We start from the raw sequence: 22,192 nt of genomic DNA, 5'->3' as shown, positions 1-22,192 counted from the left end.
GAGGTTCTTGGGGGGCTCGGCAGAAATGGCTCCAGAGAACGGCTCCGGATTTGCTTGGCCCAGGAATGCCTCGGACTTCCCCGCGAGGAATGGGTCCCGTAAGTGCCGGGGCTGGGCGACGGGACGGGACGGGACGAGGACGTTCGGACACGGGCTGGTGTTCCCCCCAGAAAGGTTGAGGGAGCTTTGGGGGGTGTTTGTCCGGGCGGAGGGAGCTGTAGAGGATGCAAAGGCTCGTGATTTTGTGACTTCTACCCAAACTCAGCATCCCTGCTTTCCAGCCCCCCTTCCAACTTAGTGAGTTTTTTAAAAATGGATTTATAAAAAGACAGAGACTATCCAGCATGATATCGTGCCCTGTAAGGTCAGGATTTCCCCCCCCCTCCTGAAACGCGCCTTTTGGAAATAAGGTGTGGTCTCCGCATCAAACTCCCCCCCCCCATCCACTATACAAGCGCAACAGCTGGTGGGGATGGGTTCTTTCAGCACCAACAAAGTGGACAGCTCTGGGGACGTCTCTTGGCCTCCTTGGCAAGAGGGTGCAGAAGTTAGGGGGTGGGATGGAGGAGTCGCTTGGCCAGGGGAAAAGGAACTTGTGGAGACATAGGCTGTAGACACCAGTCCCGAAGAAAGGGAGAGCAACTAGAAATGAGTCCTTGTCCGCTAAAAGACAAGATTAAGGAAAGACATCTATGCCCTTAAAGCAGCTTCTTTTCATTCATACTTTTGGCCTGGTAGTGGTCATTTTTTAAAATTAGCAATGATTTCAATAGATTGAAGGCTTCTAATACATTTACTGGCTTGCTTTCAGTGTAAACTCATGAAATCTAATAGAGTCCTGCCACACAGGTAATCAAATTTTGAGGATATTAAGCAAAGAAAGCTATTAATTCCAACGGTATTACATCAACGGCTCATTTGTTGTTTGGAAAAGCGTCTTGAACATCCTGCCTAGCCTAGAAGTGTTTGTAGATCATCTGCAACAAAGTAACATGGTTCAATCATATTTTCAGGGGACCAGAGTGGAGGTGGGGTGTCACATTGAACAGGTGATTAAGGAATTAAATGATGATTCACATTAATCTCAGCAAAGTTTTGAGATTTCAGTACAGGAATTCTCTGTTCTTATAATAATAACAATAATGATTCTGTTCAAGATAATATCTTTCAAGTGTTCAAGTGACATCTTTCATCTGTCGCTGAAAAGATGCTGAATGTTATGTCTGATTGATGAATGGGGATCCTGGGATCCTAATGCTGCAGCCCTAAAATCATTTACCTGGAATGAGTCCCATTTATGTCAGCGGGGCATATTTCTCAGTAATGCCAGGGCCCCCACTGCACAGGGGACTTGGAAAAGTCTGTAGAGCAAGACTGTGTCAAAGCTACAATCAAACCCTTTAAAAATCTTTAAGACTTGAAAAAAGTAGTTTCGTAGATTGGATTAGAGCAAGACTGGAGAGACTATCCATTCATGTTTGAGAATCTGCTTAGCAATTAAGCTTGCTAAACGATCTTGGACCAGCAGCTCCCTTGCACACTCTCTCTCTCTCTCTCTCTCTCTCTCTCTCTCTCTCTCTCTCTCTCTCTCTCTCTCTCTCTCTCTCTCTCTCTCTCTCTCTCTCTCTCTCAACTGTGAGCATAAGAGAAGAGACCATGTATGGGGTGAAGAGTACAGAAGAGAGAATTTCCCTTAGTTACATATGAAACATTCCCCCACACTTACACTGGACATAGTCAATATTATTGAATATGGCGATGGCATGGGGGGAGAGGACATTTGTTTTTCTAGGCGTCACTTTTCAAAATTCTGTATACCACTTCCTAATGATGAAACTAGTCACAGAACAGCTTTTTGTTTATTACCTTCTCCCTTCAAATCATATGAGATGGAAGAATACAAGGAATTATTTATCATTATCTCTCCAGACTCTAAAGGGGAGAAGGGAGCAATCCCTCATAAGACGAACAGAGTAGTTTGGTGGTCATTCATTTTGCCAGTGCCACCTGCAGCAATCCCACTAATCCATTTGGACAAACAGATTTCCGCCTAGGGTTTGGACATCTAGCATTCATGATCCACCTGTTCCAGGACAAGAAAGGGGTGGGGGGAACCTTCCTCCACTTGGAAACATGCTATGTCTCCTTGCACACTTCCTCATATTCTTATTTGATAAACCATGTTTTGTCTTCTTGGTGATATTTCCACCCTCAAATGTTGCATATTTGAGTTAGCAAACTTACCAACAGAGGAAATGATTTAGATTTTATTAGGATGCTAGGCATTTAACAGCACCTTCAGAGTCTGGGTATGTAAAAGGAAGAAGGAGGCCACTTTCCCTACAAGTCTAGATCCCACACTTAGTGCCTACTTACTCACCTAATGCAAATGCACAATTCTCCTCCCACAACTCCCTTGTTACCCTTTCCTTTGCTGCCACTTGGGTCTGAGCCCAGCCCGACCACTGTTTGTGCTCAGCATACTCTCTGAAATCCAGATGGCCCTGAGGGAGGCTGAAGAAGTGCTGCAACAATCCAGAGCTTTGACTCGTGTTGTTGGATGAGACTCATCAGTGTGCACATGGGGAGCTGATGCACTGTCTCTGGTAACAAGCTGTCACCAATGAGCCATGTACAGTTTTAACTTCTTCCTACAGAGGGCTCTGATGCCTCCAGCATCTGTCTGACATGCAGACCTTTAGCCAGGTGAAAGTCTTCCCAACATGGAAATGAAACCATCAGCTTCGTCATGAGGGTGGGCTCCCGCCTTCTGAAGTTAGGCTGCTGAGCACCAGAGACACAGTTTTCTTTATTAAGGTGTATTCAGAAGTTTTACCTGCTGCAAAGCCAAGCATAAGTGTCAGTTTTTAAAAAGAAAAACCCATAATGTCCAAAAGTGTTTTGACCTGTCTGTTGGTTGTTTCAATCCTGGCATTTTTTTTTTGGGGGGGGGGGTATTTTTTATGGTGGATTTCATTCATTTTTCTGTTTTGTTATTTAATACTAGAATCTGCCTTGTGTGCAGTTACACTGAAAACCAGAGTATAAAGAATCCAAATGCATGAACAACAACAGCAAAAAATACAATGTTGAACAGGATATATAGCCAGATCTCTCTAGCCCAAATTCAACACATCTGAGCAGGAGCAGTTCTTCTCAAGGAAAAATGGAATTACACAATGCCAGATCCAACCAAATATTAAAACATAAAGAACCTGTTCTCCTTCACACTCAGTCATCCTTTCCCAGCTGCAACTCCTTTAAAGAGAGGGAGGAGAGGAAATGCAAGAATACCTTGTGAAAAGGAACTTGGGGAGAGGGAAGATCTTTGCACTCATTTTGCACCTGGAGTTTGAGTATCTCACTGTTGTATCTTTTCATACATTACACTGGAAGTACTTGTGACAAGGTGATTGTGGCCCTTAATGGATACTAACCTGTATGAAGTCATTCAAAAGCATCCTTGGACGTGTAACTGTAAAGAAAAGAAAAGAAAAGCCTAAGGTATAATTATACCTCTATACTGCTCTGAGCCTTCGGGGAGGGTGGTATTAAAATATGAATAAAATAAAATAATAATAATAATTATTATTATCATTCGATTTATTCCCCGCCACCCCCTTGCGGCTCGTGGCGGGTTACAACATCCTAAAACCCCATTAAAATCCATTAAAACCACGACTACAATTCGACATTATTAGTTAACTAACTAGCATGGCAAGATCAGCTAATCACTTCCCCTCCCACTACTGACAGGTGGAGGGGGGGATAGCAGTCCCAATCCCGATCCCGGGGGGTATAGGTGTTAGCCTTGGCCTCAACCGTAGACCTGGAGGAAGAGTGCCGTCTTGCAGGCCCTGCGGAACGATGGAAGATCCCGCAGGGCCCGCAGCTCTCCCGGGAGCTCATTCCACCAGGCAGGGGCCAGGACCGAAAAAGCCCTGGCCCTGGTCGAGGCCAGGCATGCTTCCCTAGGGCCGGGAACGACCAACAGATTTTCACCCGCAGAACGTAAGGCTCTGCGGGGGGCATAGGGCGATAGGCGGTCCCTCAGGTATGTGGGTCCCAACTCGCGTAAAGCCTTGAAGGTTAGAACCAAAAACTTGAACCGGATCCGGGCAGCAATTGGCAACCAGTGCAGCTGCCTCAGCACTGGCTGGATGTGGGCCCTCCAAGGTGTACCAGTTAGGACCCTAGCAGCTGCATTTTGCACTAGCTGAAGTTTCCGGATCAAGGACAAGGAAAGGCCCGCGTAGAGCGAGTTACAGAAATCTATTCTGGAGGTGACCGTTGCATGGATCACTGTGGCTAAGTGTTCGGAGAACAGGTAGGGCGCTAGTAGTCGGGCCTGGCGGAGGTGGAAAAATGCCTGGCCCGCTACTTTTTTGACCTGCGCCTCCAAAGTCAGGGAGGCGTCAATGATCACACCCAGGTTCCTGGCCTGGGACGCGATGGTAAGGTGCGTCCCTCCCAGGGTGGGTAAGCGCGCTTCCTGCTCCCGCCCCCTACGTCCCAGCCACAGGACCTCCGACTTGGAGGGGTTGAGTTTCAGGCGACTCTGCTCGAACCATTCTGTCACCGCTTCCAAACATCTGGCAAATGGTTCCGGGGGAGAGTCCGGGTGGCCGTCCATGAGGAGATAGAGCTGGGTGTCATCAGCGTACTGGTGGCAACCCAGCCCAAAACTCCGCACCAGCTGGGCCAGAGGGCGCATGAAGACGTTAAATAGTGTGGGGGAGAGGACCGCGCCCTGTGGGACTCTGCAAGGAAGTCCGTAGGTGCGCGAGAGCTCATCCCCCACTGCTACCCGCTGGGTCCGGTCCTGGAGAAAGGAGCGTATCCAGCGTAAAGCTGTGCCTTGTATCCCCGTGCCGGCGAGGCGGTGGACCAACAGTTCGTGGTCCACGGTGTCAAAAGCGGCCGACAGGTTCAGAAGAACCAGCACTGCCGACCCGCCCCTATCCAGCTGGCACCAGAGGTCATCCAACAGGGCGACCAACACCGTCTCCACCCCATGGCCAGGTCGGAAGCCAGACTGATATGGATCGAGCGCCGAAGTTTCTTCCAAGAATGCCAGAAGCTGGTCTGCCGCGGCCCTTTCAATCACCTTGCCCAGGAACGCTAAATGCGACACCGGGCGGTAGCTGTCTGGGTCCCGTGTGGATCTTTTCAGGAGAGGGTGAACCACGGCCCCCTTCAGCTGCTCCGGGAACTCCCCGGAATCCAGGGAGAGGTTGATGATGTCCCGGAGCTGGCCTCCTATCCTCTGGCCACCTTCCTTGAGGAGCCATGACGGACAGGGATCAAGAGGGCAAGTGGTCGCCCTAACCGAACCTAGCAACTTGTCCACTTCGCGTAAAGAGAGCCATCTGAAGCCATCGAACGTCGCCCCCAAAGGTGGCCAACAAAAAAAGGCGGCCAAAAAAAAATAATTAGAGGCAAGAATGGCTATTTGCACCTAATAGATATAATCAGAAGGCACCAAGATCTATACTTTCCCCCCCCCCTGATACCAGCCTACTCAGGATTAGTGGTAGTCACTCCTTAGCTCACACATGATTACCATATGTTCCATGCATCACCATCAAAAACACATATTCAGTGTTCAGTTATAACAATGACTATCAATACTACATACGCAACCATGACCTTTTCAATTAGCAGTACATCTCTTTCTTTCTCCCCAACACTCTTGAACCTGAGCCAGCCCCTGTGTATCTGGAGAGTGAGGGTCTCCCTCTCTGCCTTTATCATGAGGCATAGCAGGTCAGGGGAGATAGGGAGATTGCCAAGGTGGAGAGGAAGCCAGGGGTGAAGAATGATAGATAGAACCACGAGCATCCTAGCTTGCTCTTTTCATTGGGCTCCACTGTATTGTTGTTGGTGGTGGTTTTCCCTCTCTGTGGCCAACTTGCTTGTTCCCCAGCAGTTGCCTGAGTGCTCAGCTGAGAGTGGTGAGGCTGCAGATGGGGAGTTGATAGAGAGGATGGGGAGTTGGTAGAGGATAGGCCACAGCTCAGGTAGGCTTACCCATATTCCATTCCCCCTTTCAGCAGCTGTTTCATTGTTTGACCCACCTTACTGCTGAAGATCAACCAGTAAGAATGGTCCAAGAGTGCTAGAGGGTTTCTTTGACCACCCCTTCAATGCATACCTAACTCTGATGTGTATCATCTTTCTAGCAGGCTCCTGTGCTCTTAAAAGCCACACCAGACATGGAACTTCATTGTTCAACTTTCCTCTACACAGAGCTGTGGGGAAGACAAATGTTTGATCAATGTATTCAAGGCGTAGGCACCCTACTTGGAAAAGATATAACAATGCCTTATTATTGCTTTCCAAGTAGATCTCCTAGAAGGAGGTTGGAAGTATTCCCCAAATAGCAATTTTCTCATCAGACCATGTTCAGATTGAAGACTTCGTGCACATTGAATAGAAATGCACTAATTTCACTTACTTATGTCTATCCAGGTGCAAACTGTCTTGAACATTCTCAAGTCTTTGTCTCCTGAGCTTCTAATGGCCACAGTATTTCAGAACATTTGCAAGTGGGGCCTTCCATCACAATTCTTTTGTGCTCCTCCTTTCATGCAACAACATATGCATAGAGGAAGATATATTGTGAGGGATGGCAGCCTTCGTTTGGCAAAGATGCTGTATCTGATTGGCAGAAAATCAACAGAGGAAGGCTTTCCTCTAGTATGGAGAGGGACTGGTGGTTGTGGGAAGCTTTACCCACTGGATTTCTGTCTTAAAACAGTTAACAGCCAAGGAGGTAAAGGTAGCTGTGGTTAATTGTTTTGGCATATAAGTCAAGATTCTTTAGGAGATAAAATAGGAGGTTTGTGGTGCCTTAAAGCAGTGGTCCCCAACCTTTTTATCACCAGGGACCTGTTAACACTTGACAATTTTACTGAGTCGTGTGGGGGGTAGTCTTTTGCCGAGGGACGTTGCCACTGCCGCCTGAGCCCCTGCTCCACTTACTTTCCCACCGGTGCCCTTGACTTCCTGCCACCTGCTGGGGAGGTGCTGCCAGCAGCAGCTGCGCAGTGCCACGCCGAGGGGGAGCCCCAGCCATGGTGGCCGCTGGAGAGCACCAAAGGTGAGCTGGCGGCAGAGTGCCACGGCAGCCCCCGAGACAGCAGCCGGGGAGGAGGACGAGGAGGACGAGGAGGAGTCGTGTCCTGGTACCGACTGATCCACGGACCGGGACCGGTCCCTGGACCGGGGGTTGAGGAGCACTGCCTTAAAGAAGAACACAATTTTATTCTGGCATAAGCTTTCCTTCACTAAATTTCACTTTCACACATGCAATGAGTGGATTCTCTCTATGCAGACATTTTAAACAAGAAGTATTTCTTAAAAATGAAACAGTAAAATGCAACAAGTACAGAGGAAAATCACCAGCAATACTAAGCTAGTTAACATCTGCAGTAGGGGAGGGGGATGTGAAAGAACAATCATGTAAAATTCAAATATGATCAAGAAAAATACAGCCCTTTCACTAATTATGGGGCTAGAACTGAAGACAGATTAAGCATAGCGACAGGTTCTCTTTTAATTACTCCCAGATTCTGCAACTGGAAAAGCATCTGTCCAGTAATCTTTAAGCTTTACATTTTTGTTACTTTCACCCAGAACTGAACCCAAATGAAAGATGACCTTATTAACCTAGTTGTTTATTTCTATAAGGCCTGTGAATCTGGTAAACGTCTTCATCTGACAGGAATTTGGGAGTGATTTTTGATGCCTCACTTTTTATGGATGATCAGGTCATAATTGTCATTTTACCACCTCTGCCAAGCGAAGTTACTAGCACCCTATCTGGCCCTGGAAGACCTAGCTACAGTGATCCATGTGACAGCCACCTCCAGACTGGACTACTGTAACTCACTCTATGTGGGCCTACTCCTGGGTTTCATGGGGAAGTTACAAATGTGGCTGTGTGGGTCCTTATGAGGACCCAATGGAAGATGTATATTCAACCTGACCTACATCAGCTACACTGGTTACCACTGGAATTCCATATCAAATTCAATGTTAACCTTCAAGGCCTTATGTGGTCTGGGTTCTGCATACCTGCAGGACCACCTTTCCCAGTATACCTCCAGAAGAGCATTATGTTCTGCCAATACCAACTTGTTGGAGAGCCCTGGTCCCAGAGAAATCTGACAGGCCTCAACCAGAACCAGCACATTTTAGGTCCCATCTCCCATCTGGTGGAATGAGTAGCCAGTAGAGACCCAGGCCCTGACAGAACTGATGAAGTTCCACATGGCCTATAGAATAGCGATCTTCCGCCAGATCTATGGTTGAGGCGAGTACAAAAAGAACAACTACTGGCCTACCTCTCTGACTCCCCCTTTTTTCATGCCCTTCTCCCATGTCAGTTCCCCCATGCCTGGGGATTTCTATCATGCCTGTAGACAAGACAATTAGAAGGCACAGGGGCTATGGAAACGGTAAGTGGTATGTTAAGAATTTTAAATTGTTTTATATTTTAAGATGATATTAATGTATTATATGTTGTGAGCCACCTCAAGCCCACTTGTAGGGAGGGGTGGCCTAGAAATCAATCAATCAATTTATTTATTTTATTAGATTTTTATACTGCCCTTTCCATATGGCCCAGGGCGATTTACATGGAATGTTGTGGGAGTCATAGAACATCATATATATTAAATAATAGTCACAACATAATATATCAGTAACAGTTCTAACAATAAATATAAGTTTAACAGATTATTATAATTAATTCATTTAACAATTTCAGTAGAACAACCCCTAGGGAGGTCGGAATCCTTCAGTTTATGGAGGTTATGGCTTGAGGGGGACCACCAGATGTTTTTTGGTCAGCTGTTTTGAGGTTGGATTAACCTCAGTCAAATGCCGGATGAAGGAGCTCCCTTTTCCAGGTCCTGCAGAATTTTGGAAGTTTGACCAGGGCCCTGATCTCTTCAGGAAGCTTGTTCCACCAGGTGGGGGCCAGGACAGAGAAGGCTCTGGTCTTTGTTGAGGTCCAACGTACTTCTTTGGGGCCAGGGATTACTAGACAGTTGGTGGTGGCAGAGCGTAGTGCTGTTTTGGGGGTATAGGTAGAAAGATGGTCTCTCAGGTACACTGGGCCCAGACCATGTATGGCCTTGAATATAATTACCAGAACCTTAAACCTAATCCTGAAATCAATTGGGAGCCAGTTGAGTTGTTGGAGTACTGGCCGGGTGTGGGATCTCCATTGTGTATTTGTGAGGATCATGGCTGCGGCATTCTGAACCAATTGTAGTTTCTGGATTGAGGATAAGGGTAGGCCTGCATAGAGCGAGTTGCAGAAATCCAGTCTAGAGGTGACCATCACGTGGCTCGGTGTTCTGGGGCCAAGCAGAGCACTAGTAACTTGGCTTGGCATAAGTGGTAAAAGGCCTGCCGCGCTACTCTCATGATCTGTGCCTCCATAGAGAGGGAGGCATCGAGGATCTGGCAGAATGGGCTACTGCTAGTCGCACTCCGTCCCGGTTGGGTAAGCATGCTTCCTCACTTGGTCCATTCTTACCCAGCCACAGGACCTTCATTTTTGAAGAGTTGAGATTCAGACAACTCTGCTTGAGCCACTTTGTCACTGCTTCCAAGCATTTCACTAAGGATTCTGGAGGAGAGTCAGGGCAGTCATCCATTAGGAGGAAGAGCTGGGTGTCATCCGCATATTGGTGGCAACCCAGCCCAAACCTCCGTACCAGCTGAGCAAGAGGGCACATGAAGATGTTAAATAAGATAGGAGAGAGGACTGCTCCTTGTGGGACTCCACATGTGAGCTGGTAGCAATTAAATTCTCTCTCTCCTGTTTCTACCCTCTGTCCTCAAATCCGAAGGAAGATCAGCCATTTGAGGGCTGTCCCCCATATCCCGGCAACAGTGAGGTGGTGAGCTAAGAGCTCATGATCAACTGTGTCAAACGCTGCTGATATATCTAATAGTATAAGCATCACTGACACACCTTGTTTCAGATGGCGGTGGAGGTCCATCAGGGAGACTAACATTGTCTCTACCCCATGGCCAAGGGCTGAAATGGGTCAAGGGCTGAAGTTTCCTCCAGGAATGTTGCTATCTGGTCCACAGCAGCCCTTTCAACCAACTTCCCCAGTGCGAGATGAGGTGGTAGCTGTCAAGCTTCTGTGGATCCAGAGATGTTTTTTTTGAGCAGCAGGTGTACCACTGCCTCTTTTCATCCCTCTGGGAATTCTCCTGTTGAGAGGAAGAGGCTGATTATTTCCTGGAGGGGGGGGGGACATGTCTGTTGTTTTAGGTGCCACGATGGGCACGGAGTGAGCAGGCAAGTGGTTGGCCTTGTTGCTTTTAGCATCCTGTCTGCTTCAGCTAATGAAAGTTGTCTGAAGTAACTCAGTGTTCTCTCCAAAGACGGCCAAGGGGCTTCTAGTTCATATTCTGTGTATAAAGCTGGAGGGAGGTTGTGATGGAGAGTCAAGTTTTTATCTGCAAAATGGCTCGCAAATGCCACACAGCTAATTTTCAGTTTGGCTGTTGTTTTGGTGCCCTTCATCAAGGGCTGTGAAGGATTGAACTATCCTGAATAATTGAGATGGGTGTCAGTGCGCAGACACGATGCAAGTTGATTAAAAGTTGCAGTTCACTGACTTCACCACCATCTCAAAGGCTCTCACTTGCATTCTAAAAGATGTTCTCAACTCTTCATCATGAGACTTCTTCCAAACTTGTTCTATTCGTCTCAATTCCCATTTCTTCCCACGGAGCTCCTTGGTATACCTTGAGGCTCACCTGAGATGGGGGCTGAGAGAACGTCTGGGAGCTAGCTCATCGATGGTGGCCAACATTCTGTCATGCCAGTCGTTGACCAGTCCGTCTAGAGAAGTGCCAGGAGGCATTGGGTCCCACAGAGCATTCATCCACTTGGATCAATAAGACTCTGTGGGCAAGCTGAAATCTGCTTGACACCCAGCTGAGCAGGAGGTGGCAACCTTAGCCAGGTCTTCAGGGCACAGTGGTCTGACCATGGTATGGCAGTAGCTGTGACTGGGTCCATATCCAACCTTGCACCAAAAGTGAGGTCCAGGGTGTGGCCTGCCTGGTGGGAAGGGTCAACAACAACAAATTGTGAGAAATCAATCAATCAATCAATCAATCAATCAATCAATCAATCATGCTGTGTACTAAACAATGACTGACTTCCTCCTTACATATGTGATCTGGTAATTTCCCTTTCATTGTCTGACAAGATGTGCATGCAGGTGAAATCTTACAACTTGAATAAAACTTTGTTGGTCTTATAGATGCCATTGGACTCAAAATTTCTTCTGCTTAGCAGCTTGTTACATGTTGAATGGGAAGGAATCTCACTGGGAAGAGAGCCCCTTAATGTTACTTTTTCAGGGCTTTGAACAGGAACCAAAGATTGCATAGAATTGTGTTCCTAAAGTCATTGAGATTTACAAGCTTGTTAGAATCTTCCTATTAATCTGTAGGGTTTGTAGAAATCCAGGGAGGGGAAGAAAAGCACCCATACTGGCATCCACTGAATAGGCAATCTATATGGCCAGGATGAGAACAAGGGGACTGAGCCTTCAGGCATTGAGAAGACCAGCAGGGGGTGGGGGTAGGAATGGCTTGATGTTGGATTATGTAGGCATGAACTCTGCTGGCTATGGAACAACAGGGTTCTTTCCATTTACTTGCTATGAGAGAGAGTTGATCAAACCATTATAGTCAGCCCTGAGGCGCTTCTACTGCATTGATAAAAGGCTGGTGTGTGTGATACTAGATCAAACCAAAAGGAACGGTGTGACCATTCAGGTCAGGGAGGTAATTACTCCCTCTAGAAAAGTCTGTAAACAAAGTTTTCATTTGTGTATAAACTGGACTCGGCAAGGGAGGAAAATGTCCACAGGCAGATTTATTTTATTCTGTAAATGGCTGGATTCCTGGAAACAGCTATTAAAAATAATCTCTTGTACATCAGTTAGACAGCCCTTGCACAGGATTTCCAGTTACATTTGTCTCCCACCCTTTCTCCAAAGTACAGCCCAGTGAGGGAGAGTGACTGGCTCAAGGCACCCCGTTAACTTCATGATTGAGGGGAATTTTGAAGCCAGATCTCCATTAAATGTTTTGCCAGTCATACTCTCTCAGTAGCTTGAGAGCCCTGACCTGGGCCTATTCTGCACACAATAGATAACACACTTTCAATGCACTTCCAAAGTAGATTTTCCTGTTCCGCACAGGAAAATCCAGCTGCCAAAGCACATTGAAAGTGCATTATCCTATGTGTGCAGAATGGGCACTGGATAGCCCAGGCAAGCCCAATCCCATCAGATATCAGTAGCTCAGCAGGGCTGACCTTGGTTAGTATTTGGGTGGGAGACCTCTAAGGATTTGGGTGGTAGTTCCTCCAATGAACACTAGGGGTCATGATGCAGAGACAGAAAGCAGCAAACCACCTCCAAATTACAAATCTACATATACCATACAATAACTAAATAAATAGTGGCTTGGGAGCCACATGGCTCTTCTGAGCACAGTTCCCCAACATGGCATGTGACCTGTGTTTCAATAAAGTGAACAAGTTGCTTGCCTGGTATGGCTGGCAGGTGGTTCTCACCTTGAAACAACTGCTACTAGAGGAACAGGTATACTATGAGCCTCTCTAAAGTGCAGACCTTGTGCCAGGAATGGAAGTAAATGGGGCTTGTTTGGGTGATCGTACTTGCAAATATGGCTCTCTGCAAGCTGTGGAGTGAGTGCCACCTAGATATTTCTTGTTGTTAGCATTGGCAGCTGGGAAAGGGGAAATCCAATCAGGTGCATGTTTTTTCTTCAGTGGCAGTGATGAAATGAAGAATAAATTTGACCTCAGACTTGAGACTCCAGTGATCCTTCCTATCTTAAAATATATGCTAGCCAAGCATAGATAAATTCGGTGGAATATACAGACACTCACAATTATCTCTTTTGCTTGTTTTTTTTTTTGGTAGTGGTGGAAAGGCCAGCTCCCTACACCAATGTGATCATGCCTAGCCTGTTTGGCATCATCTGTTTCCTTGGCACTGTTGGGAACCTTATTGTGATCTATACCATCATCAAGAAGAAGAAGCTGAGGTGCAAGCAGACCGTACCGGATATCTTCATTTTCAATCTCTCCATCGTGGACCTGCTCTTCCTGCTGGGAATGCCCTTCCTCATCCATCAACTCCTTGGCAATGGGGCCTGGTATTTTGGAGCTCCATTATGTACCATCATCACTGCTTTGGACACCAACAGCCAGATCACCAGCACCAATATCCTGACAGTTATGACCCTCGACCGTTATTTGGCAACAGTCTATCCCTTGAAGTCCACTTACGTCCGTACTCCGTGTGTGGCAGCCTTGGTGATCGGCCTGGTATGGCTTCTTTCCTTCCTGACCATCATCCCTGTATGGATGTATGCAGGGCTGATGCCTCTCGAGGATGGGACAGTCCGCTGTGCTCTTTTGCTGCCCAACCCTGAGACTGATATCTATTGGTTCACCCTTTATCAGTTCATGCTAGCTTTTGCCATTCCGTTGTTCATCATCTGTGTGGTCTACTTTAAGATTCTCCAGCATATGGCTACCGCTGTTGTGCCCTTACCCCAAAGGAGTCTCCGGGTACGTACCAAGAAGGTCACTCGAATGGCTGTTGCCATCTGCTCTGCCTTTTTCATTTGCTGGGCACCCTTCTATATCCTTCAGCTGGTGCATCTTGGAATAGACAAGCCTTCTGTTGCCTTCTTCTATGCCTACAACTTTGCCATTAGCTTGGGCTACGCCAACAGTTGTCTCAATCCTTTCCTGTACATTGCTCTGAGTGAGACCTTCAAGCGGCAGTTCATGGTGGCCATCCGTCCAGCCAAGGAGCAGTGTCGTGTCAACAACAATAACAACAGTACAACAGAAGCCAGCGTCTGCCTGAAGCTTGCACCAGAATCCACCCAGCAGACTCAGTTTCTGGAGGACTTTTCTCCTCATTCAATGCCTGTGACTGTTGCGGCTCACTAGCTTCCATTCCCCAAGGGCCTTATTGTCATGCCATTACAAGACCAAGAACAGATTTCCTTGAGATATTGCACTGGATAGTGGATAATCAGAATGATTCAGGTCAGTTTTACCGCTAGGCAGAGTGAGGTATCAATAGAGGTCAATAGTACATAAATGCTAGATCATTGCTTCTGCTGAAGCATAGTAGAAGGATGCAGGTTATGGCTAAGAATACAAAGTAGTTTGCAAACTCAAGCAGTGTAGTTATCTCAGAATGCCAACAATGAGTCACAATGAAGCTACCTTGAAACTATTATATATCTCTCAAACAGGCAAAAGGGTATACATGACAAGAAAACAGTGGGCAGGGATAGCTTCTAGGATTTTGCTGAATTAAGCCACCATTATTTAAGACATACCTGGCAAAAAATATTCCCCCTGTGCTGGGATTAACAAACCAAGCACAGAATAAAACCAATGAAGCTTATGAAAGCTGGTTTCATCCGTTGTGCCTATGGCAACATGGACCACAAGCAAATCAGTATTCTCTGCAATATCCATAATTTGAAAAGGTGCCATTGCATTTGCAAAAATATAGGACACCATACAGAAAAATGTTGTCCACCAAGATACAGTGAAAAGAGATATTAAGACTTTAGAGGCAGCATCAATAGCTTCTCGAATCACTCACTAGATTGTGTGGACAACAGGTCTCTAATGAAGTGTCTTATTATGATTTGCTGAAACTTATAATTAACATTTGGACTGTTGGGGCTGCCACTTGATTTCTGCTGCTTTTTGTGGCATGGAAATTACATGATGGGGGAATGGAATTTCTGCTTGTTGTTTAACAAACACCTGCAAAGCTTCTGTCCATTAAATAAGCAGTAACCCTCCTACTTTCTGTGTATATGGATAGAGAGACATTGCCAGGGGTAATACAGCAGGGTAGCCAACCTTTCAGTGTTATCGCTCCTGTTACTTTAACAGTTGAGTAGAAGAGGGCAGAGTCACATGGCAGTTGCTGCAGAGGCTTGGAAAGATATACCTGCCAAAATGACCATAGTTACAAGCAGCCCAGTGTTACAGATTAGAATGTGTACAAAAACATAATTGAGGGATTAAGAAAAGAGGCACATTAGCCTAACAGCTATGGATTTTGTCATAGGCAGAAGCGTGGGTGAAACCAGTCTTAGCTCTGCCTACAGAGGGTCATGAAATCAAACGGAGAAGATGCACTTTGGTGCTTGGTGAAAACATGCAGTTTCAGAAAGAAGATGGGGAGCATAACATGTTGTGAGTCTACTCACCTGACTGCACTGCCCATGTTTCAGTCAGCAGCTGTTGATGTGCATGAATTAGCCAGTGTAGCTTTTTGCCATGTATAAACAATTATCTCTGTTAATGGGGCAGAAGGAGATAGCAGAGGAGGACCATTGCTTTCTTGTCCTTCTTATTTGGTTTTTTGGGGACATCTGGCTGGCCAATGTGCTAAGAGCAGGATGCTGGGTGAGAGGGATCTTTGCTGTGATCCAGCTGAACTGCAACCTTATAAAAATCCTATCTGGCTACTTAGGAAAGAAACTATCTATTCTAAAAAATTATTTGTACTTTATAATTGCTCCTAATGGATTTTACTGCTTTTTAAAGGGTCACTAATTGGGCACCCCAAGAAAAACGCAGCAATTCCCCCTAGGAAGGAAACAATCTATGAAACACCAACCAGCTGCCAGCCACCCAGGGCACTCCCCCAAAGGTGGCAACCGAGGAAAAGTGGCCCTGCAAGGCCCAAACTGCCAAACCAAGCCTAGCCTAGGCCAACCAAACAGCTTCTACAAACAAACAACCTGCAGCCACCCAGGGCAGTCCCCCAAAGGTGGCTACCAAGAAAAACTTGCCCCGCAGGGCCCTAACCAAACAAGCTAACTCTACCTAGGCTAACCAAAGAAACAGCTTCAACCAACAAGCAGCAGCCACCCAGGGCACTCCCCCAAAGGTGGCTGGCAATGTAGAAAAACTGGCCCTGCAAGGCCCTAAGCTAAACCAACCTAAGAACAAACACAACCCCCCCACCAAAAAACACCTACAACTATCAAACAACCAGCTGCCACCCAGGGCACGAAGCCCAAAGGTGGCAACTGAGGAAACCTGGGGAAAAAAAACCAAAACAATCAAACAACCCCCCCCCCAAAACAACCAAAACCAGAACAACTTCAAAAGCCCCAACCCCCACCCCCAAAATACTTTAAAAGAAAAACAGCAAACAGTAAACTTAAATACAATAAAAAGCAAATACAATTCCCCAACCCCCCCCCCAGGCCCCCACCCACAGAAACCCAAAGGCAAACAACTTTGGAAAAGAGGAGGGAGAGAGAGGGAGAAGAGGGAGGGGGAAAAAGAGAAAAATAGGAAAGGAGAAGAAAAAAAACCCTAAAACAAACTATTCACTGTCTTCTCCAGCGATGTCCACCAGGCCAGGTCCAACTCCAGGAGGTCCACGGTCCAGGATGCAGGCAGGCAGGCCGCTCAACCAGGCAGAGAGCTTGGGAGCAGCACAGCCAGCCAGAGAGCTCAAGTGAGCTCCAGCAAGCAGCCCCTTGCTTTAAGTAGCCTCCTCCTGGGCAGGCTTAAAGCAAGGGGATTTAAAAAATAAAAACCCTTCTGTGAGTGGCCAGAATATCTAAGCTGAAAAGCTACAGGCATTCTGGTTGGCTACTCACTCCCCTCCCCCCCCCCCGCTGCCATTTTAGGCGGCAAAAAAATCAAGTAAAAAAAAAAAAAAAGGGCAGCCAGAGGCTTCAGGCAACGGCTGTCTGAAGCCTCCGACTCAACCGACTCGATTCAGGCCGAATCGATTCGGCCATCCGAATCACCGAATCTAGATAATTTGGACCGCTAGAGGCTGCTAGAGGGCCAATTCGGACCGTTTCTGGCTCGGTTTCTTTTGATTGCTATTGAATGGTAGGAACCATGGTATGTCTGCAGTATCCAGAAAAGTTAGGGGAGTGCTTAATTAAGCCACTGTGCATAGCATATAAACCGAAAACAACAAAGAAAGCCCATACTCTAGTTGTGCTAAACTGATATAACAACTATTTATTAGAGAAGCCCATTCTAGACAAGAAAGTTAGAAGTCTCTAATATGGGTGTAAACTGCACAGAGTTTTTATTCCAATCCCAGGTCGATTCAGTCCCTGCCCTCTACACAGAATGCGATTTCCGTTTGAATTTTGGGCGATTTAAATTTTCCTCCTGCAGCAAGAAGGATTGATCCGGAGTGACCCTACCTTTATTGTGCAATACCTTAGAGTGCTTTTAATGCTCAATATCCGTATTGGGAAAGAAAGCTCCGTGGTAGAGAACCTCTGATAGGCCACACCTGGTCATGTGACAAATTTGCCTTAAAGGAGAAGCCCCTAATTTCTCTCAACTTCTGTTGGTCCTGAATTTTTCCTCCCTCCTCTGCCTTTTTCAATCTTCTCTCCCCCCCCCCACTCCAAAAAAAGAAAGAGGCTCCCTGCCTAGCTCCTCTCCCCCCCCCTTCAAGAAAAGAAAGAAAGAGGCTTGGCTTCCCCCCCCCCTTCTGAACTACCCTAACCACGTGCAAAAGACTTTCCTGTTTCAATGGGGAGGGGGGGAAGAGGAAGATCTGAGTTCAAAGCAATCTGAATTCAACAGAATTGACAATGAAATAAACAAAGTAAGTGCAGACTCTGCCCTAATCTACCAGCAAGATGGAGTGGGACCATTTCTACACAATGAGCAAAGGCTGGGCCGGCATTCTACTGGTTCTGGGACTAATCCCCGCTTCCACATGATGTCTATGCTGCCCTGGCCCTGGCCTGAGGCAAATCAGGTCCTCAGTTGCACAGATAGCTCTGTGTTCCCTTTTTTGCCCCAGGAGCCTATGGGCCTAGGTTGGGGCAGGCCCGTGTGGAAGGGGAAGATTCGAGCCTTCCAGGTCTGGCTCCTCCCCCACTTACAGCATCCCAGAAAGGATTAAAAAATGCCCCACTTGGCTTTGTGGTGCTTCGTGGCAGTGCAGAGCCGACTGGGGCATTTGTTTTTATTTTCACGAAGGTGGGATTGTATTGTAATGCTATCTCACTTTCTTGAAAATAACCCCCCCCCCCCAATTGCCAAGTGTAACTGAACCTCTCCGGCCTGGCTACCTTGTCTGGAGGCAGTAATCCGGGGTGGATTGGAACCAGCAGTGAAAACGCTCCCTTGTCTGAACCCAGGAAGAGGCAGGGGAAACTGCCTCCTTGCAAAGAACCAGCGGCAGCCCAGTGCGGTACAGGCTAGGTAAGAGAGGTTTCTGAAGAAGAAACAGGAAACAAGAAGCTGTCCCTAAGAAAGTCTAGCCTTAAAGGGAAAGCATCAGAGAGATCAGAAAGGTGAGTGGTCAGTGTTCCTGTTTCTCACTGACTCTATGGTAAGGAATCTTCCCCTGCTGCAGGGTGAAGCATCACACAGGGCACAACTTCCAACATCTTTTTTGCCTGGACAAAGTCCAGGATCCTAAATGAGAAGAGGTGAACGGAATTAATATGAGAAACTAATGTGTAGTCATGTGAACATGTGGTGTTAAATATTGCTTGCTGAAGTAACAGTGAAAATGGTTACTGGAGTTATATATGTTTTGAATATGCTAAGAATAAAGTTATTTAGAATTTGTTTTCTTATTATAAAATCCCTATTTCCCTTTTGTGGCCCCTCCCCCCAACATTTGCTACTGAATAAATTTTCTTTTACCATTTCATAGGCTGTGATTGTTTCAGTATTAACCACATGAAAACTTGGCCAGGATATTCTATTTACTACCTGTCAAGTTGTTGACATGAAAATGCATCGTTACATGATACATCTCCTTCAGACAGGATGTTGATGAGTTCAATAAATGTGATGTGGACCATATTTCTCCTTCTCCTCAATCATGGAAATGACACTAGGATGTAAAATTGGGGAGGGGGAAGCCTTATCAACACTTGCCCAGTACTGTAATACTCTTTATTTGATGATGATGGTGTTAGCCATTCAGTCACAGGCAACTCTTGGCAATCCTATAGTCAACTTTATTTAAGAATATATATATGCCACTTTTCTCCTCAGTATGGACTGAACCTGGTTTAAAACATCATTGTCCCCTTATATACCTTTCTCGTTACAGCAACACTTGTAAGGTGGGTTAGGCTGATGAGATGGGTCTGCTCATTTGCCTCACAATCCCATGGCAGCTGTGTGGAGCACAGTCTGTGGGGGCCTGATGGGGCTTAGGACTCCAGCATGGGAGAGTACAGGCTTCTGTCTACCCCCATGTCATTTTCCCGAGTTGAAACAGCACTGGGAGAAGTTGTGTGCTTTAAAATGTGGCAGGTAACTTCCCCTGGGGGATCTCACTTCTCCATACTGCATACTCCATGCCTCAGCTGCTGTGCCTTGACTCATAACTGTATTGTTTGGTCCTAAGAGACAGGATAAGGTCACTCAGTAGTCTTCCATAACAGAGGGGGATTCAAGTCTCAGACTAGAACAGGATACCAGCCAAGTCTCCCCAAGGGGAGACAGGTGGTAAGACCAAAGCAATGAAATTGGCATTTATCAAGGTGATTTCATAAATGAACTATAGGTAAGGATATGGTGGGCTCATGTTATGTCCTAACTGAACTTCTGGAGTATGGCCAAGAAGGCAGATACCAGCAGAGTTTCCAAAAGGGGGGTATACTAAGTATTTGGCTGAGCTGTGGTCTAATTATAAACTGAATCCTCATGTGATAATTTCACATGGACCCCATGTTGTGAGCCCATGTCCTATTTGTGAGGACTCCTCAGAAGAAGAGTCTTCCCAGGAGCTCCCAGGTTCAGCCAAGCCAAATGAAAGTTGAAGAAGTTGGCTTTTATACCCTGAATTTCACTACCCAAAGGAGTTTCAAAGTGGCTTACAATTGTTTTCCCTTCCTCTCCTCTCAACAGATACCCTGTGAAGTAGGTGGGGCTGAGAGAGCTCTGACAGAACTGCTTTGTGAGAACAGCTCTAACAGGGCTGTGACCAGCCCAAGGTCATCCAGTTGGCTGCATGTGGCGGAAAGGGGACCCAAACTTGGTTCTCCGGATTAGAAGCCACCACACTTAATCACTACACCAAGTTGTAGCCCAGCCAAATGTTCATCAGGCAGAGAGCTCTGACCAGCAGAAGGAAATGGAACTGCAGACAAACCCAGGGCTTAGACTCCAAAGTTGTTATAGAAGCTCCTCATTCTCATTACAGAAGCTCCTACAACTCCCTGTCTTGTCAGTTCACCTGAGCTAATGCAAGCTAAGTGCCTGAAGAGAACTCCTGCTTAAACGGCACCACATCAAGTTAGCAAGGCAGTTGCTGATTGCAGAAGCCTGTAAGTCATCACAGAGTGGGGACTGAGAGCCTGCTGACATCCTATATTAACTTGGGGCTAGGAGGCCTCTGCTGTTGAGGACACAACTTTCCAGCTGCCTGTTCCTTCTGCTAGCAACCCTGAACAGTTCATTGCCTCACTGGACTACCTGACCTTGAATTCTGTGTGTCCCTTTGACATTCATTCTTCAAGTACTAACTTTCCCTGCCTTCCTGTCAGCTTGTCTGTGCTTCCTTCCAGCAGAGAACTGAAACCTGAGACCAGCACACGCTCGTACAGATCAGATTAAGGTACATTTGTGAGGGCCAGTTACTGAGAAAGTCTGAGTGGTCATGATATAACTCCTCACATTAAAACTCAGAGAGACAATCACATGACTGCTTTTCATGATATGATGAATTATACACTAAACTTGCATTTCAGCTTCCTTTTGGCAACCACAGATTTAACCCTGAACTTGTTTTCCAGTGAGCTCATTCTGTCACCATCAATTCTACCTCCTCTATGCCTTTGGACTTCTGTACATCTTTAACCACTCCTGCAGTTCAATAAAAGGGTAAGGCCACCTGGGGAGGAGTTAGGGCGGGCCCTGTCCAGGATAAAAACTCAGAGGGCCCTTTGAGTGTCCATCCAGGGCCAAGCAGCCAATGGGGAGGCATGTGAAGCACCTTCCTATTGGCCCTTCACCAGGACAGACCAAAATTCCATTCACCCAGCCCAGTCTGGCTGCCAGTCTGCTCCTGACCACCGCAAGGAGAGGAGGTCAGTAGGGCTGCCAAGGGGGATGAGAACACAGGCTGTGCCAGCCCTTTTTGCCCCAAGGCTGTCCTAACTGTCATGTCCAACTGTCACTTTGCCTCAGAATCCTGACAGAGCTGGCAGGAGGCTGGAGAGTGTGCTCCCTCTCCCCCCCCCTTCAGGCCTGCTGTGAAGGAGCCTCTGACAGCCCCTGACTGAGGGGAGGGAGGCCTTTCCAAGAGCAACGCAGGGGAGCCTGAGGGCATGGGGGTAGGCATTCCTTTTGGGGGGGGGGATTTCTCCTTCTGCCAAACGGATGACAGGGAGGCCACAGAAAAGCCCCTTCTCACTTAAAATACTGCTCTGGCCAGGGGTTAGACACAGCCAAGCCATGTGTCTTTCTTCTTTGCAACTCACTGCAGGTTTGAGGCCACTGCACAGCATTATTCTGCAGATAAAACTGTTTTTTTTTGTCTCCTGTTTCATCTGCACAACAACCCTGTGCAGTAGGCCTCAACATTCAACCCCATGCCCTTACAGACTGGACAACTCCTCCCCTTCCTCTACCCACTGCCAAGGTCTAGCGCCTGTTGTATTCTTGGAGACAACGGGCTTTGCCCCTAGTTTTCTATAACAGAATATAGGCATCACTCAATAAGCTTGAATGGGCAATCGATTCAGAGAGGACAAAGAAAAAGCACCGAATTATACAACACACTATTAACATATGCCATTTGTTAATAGAAGAAGCAGTAATGGCCTCTGATGGCTAATTTTTATGAGTTTCCTCTTCCTGTTGCTGACCTCAGCCTTGTCCTTCATGCTTTTCTTGAGGTCTCCCTGACCCAAGGAGCAGCATTTTACAGCAATCAATGGGACAGTGTGGGAACAGGGAAAGTTCTGTCTGTTGGCAGAATTTAAATATGCAAGAGAGGAGTAAAACATGAGGCAGCTTAAAAGAATAAAATGGTTTTATTGTGAAGAGAAACAAACTTTGTATAGAAATAGAAGAGGTTTTAACTGTCTAATTCATGAAACC

General features: G+C 46.7%; 1 protein-coding gene across 1 annotated transcript; it reads left to right on the top strand.

The window, feature by feature from the left end:
• The first annotated feature begins 22 nt into the window (after positions 1-22).
• LOC143832828 (melanin-concentrating hormone receptor 1-like) lies at positions 23-16,737 on the top strand. The gene is made up of 2 exons (XM_077327827.1): positions 23-98; positions 13,002-16,737. Exons 1-2 carry the CDS (start codon positions 26-28, stop codon positions 14,042-14,044), a joined length of 1,116 nt encoding a protein of 371 aa, XP_077183942.1. The 5' UTR covers positions 23-25; the 3' UTR covers positions 14,045-16,737.
• The last annotated feature ends 5,455 nt before the right edge of the window (positions 16,738-22,192 follow it).

The sequence above is a fragment of the Paroedura picta genome, chromosome 3 (genome assembly GCF_049243985.1).
Source record: "Paroedura picta isolate Pp20150507F chromosome 3, Ppicta_v3.0, whole genome shotgun sequence".
Classification (NCBI taxonomy): Eukaryota; Metazoa; Chordata; class Lepidosauria; order Squamata; family Gekkonidae; genus Paroedura; species Paroedura picta.
This window is presented reverse-complemented; position numbering and strand designations above follow the sequence as displayed.

Coding starts and splice junctions, on each gene's coding strand:
- LOC143832828 (XM_077327827.1), top strand. CDS start 26: ATGGCTCCAGAGAACGGCTCCGGATTTGCTTGGCCCAGGAATGCCTCG. Junction 99..13,001: donor CCCCGCGAGGAATGGGTCCC/GTAAGTGCCGGG, acceptor TTTTTTTGGTAG/TGGTGGAAAGGCCAGCTCCC.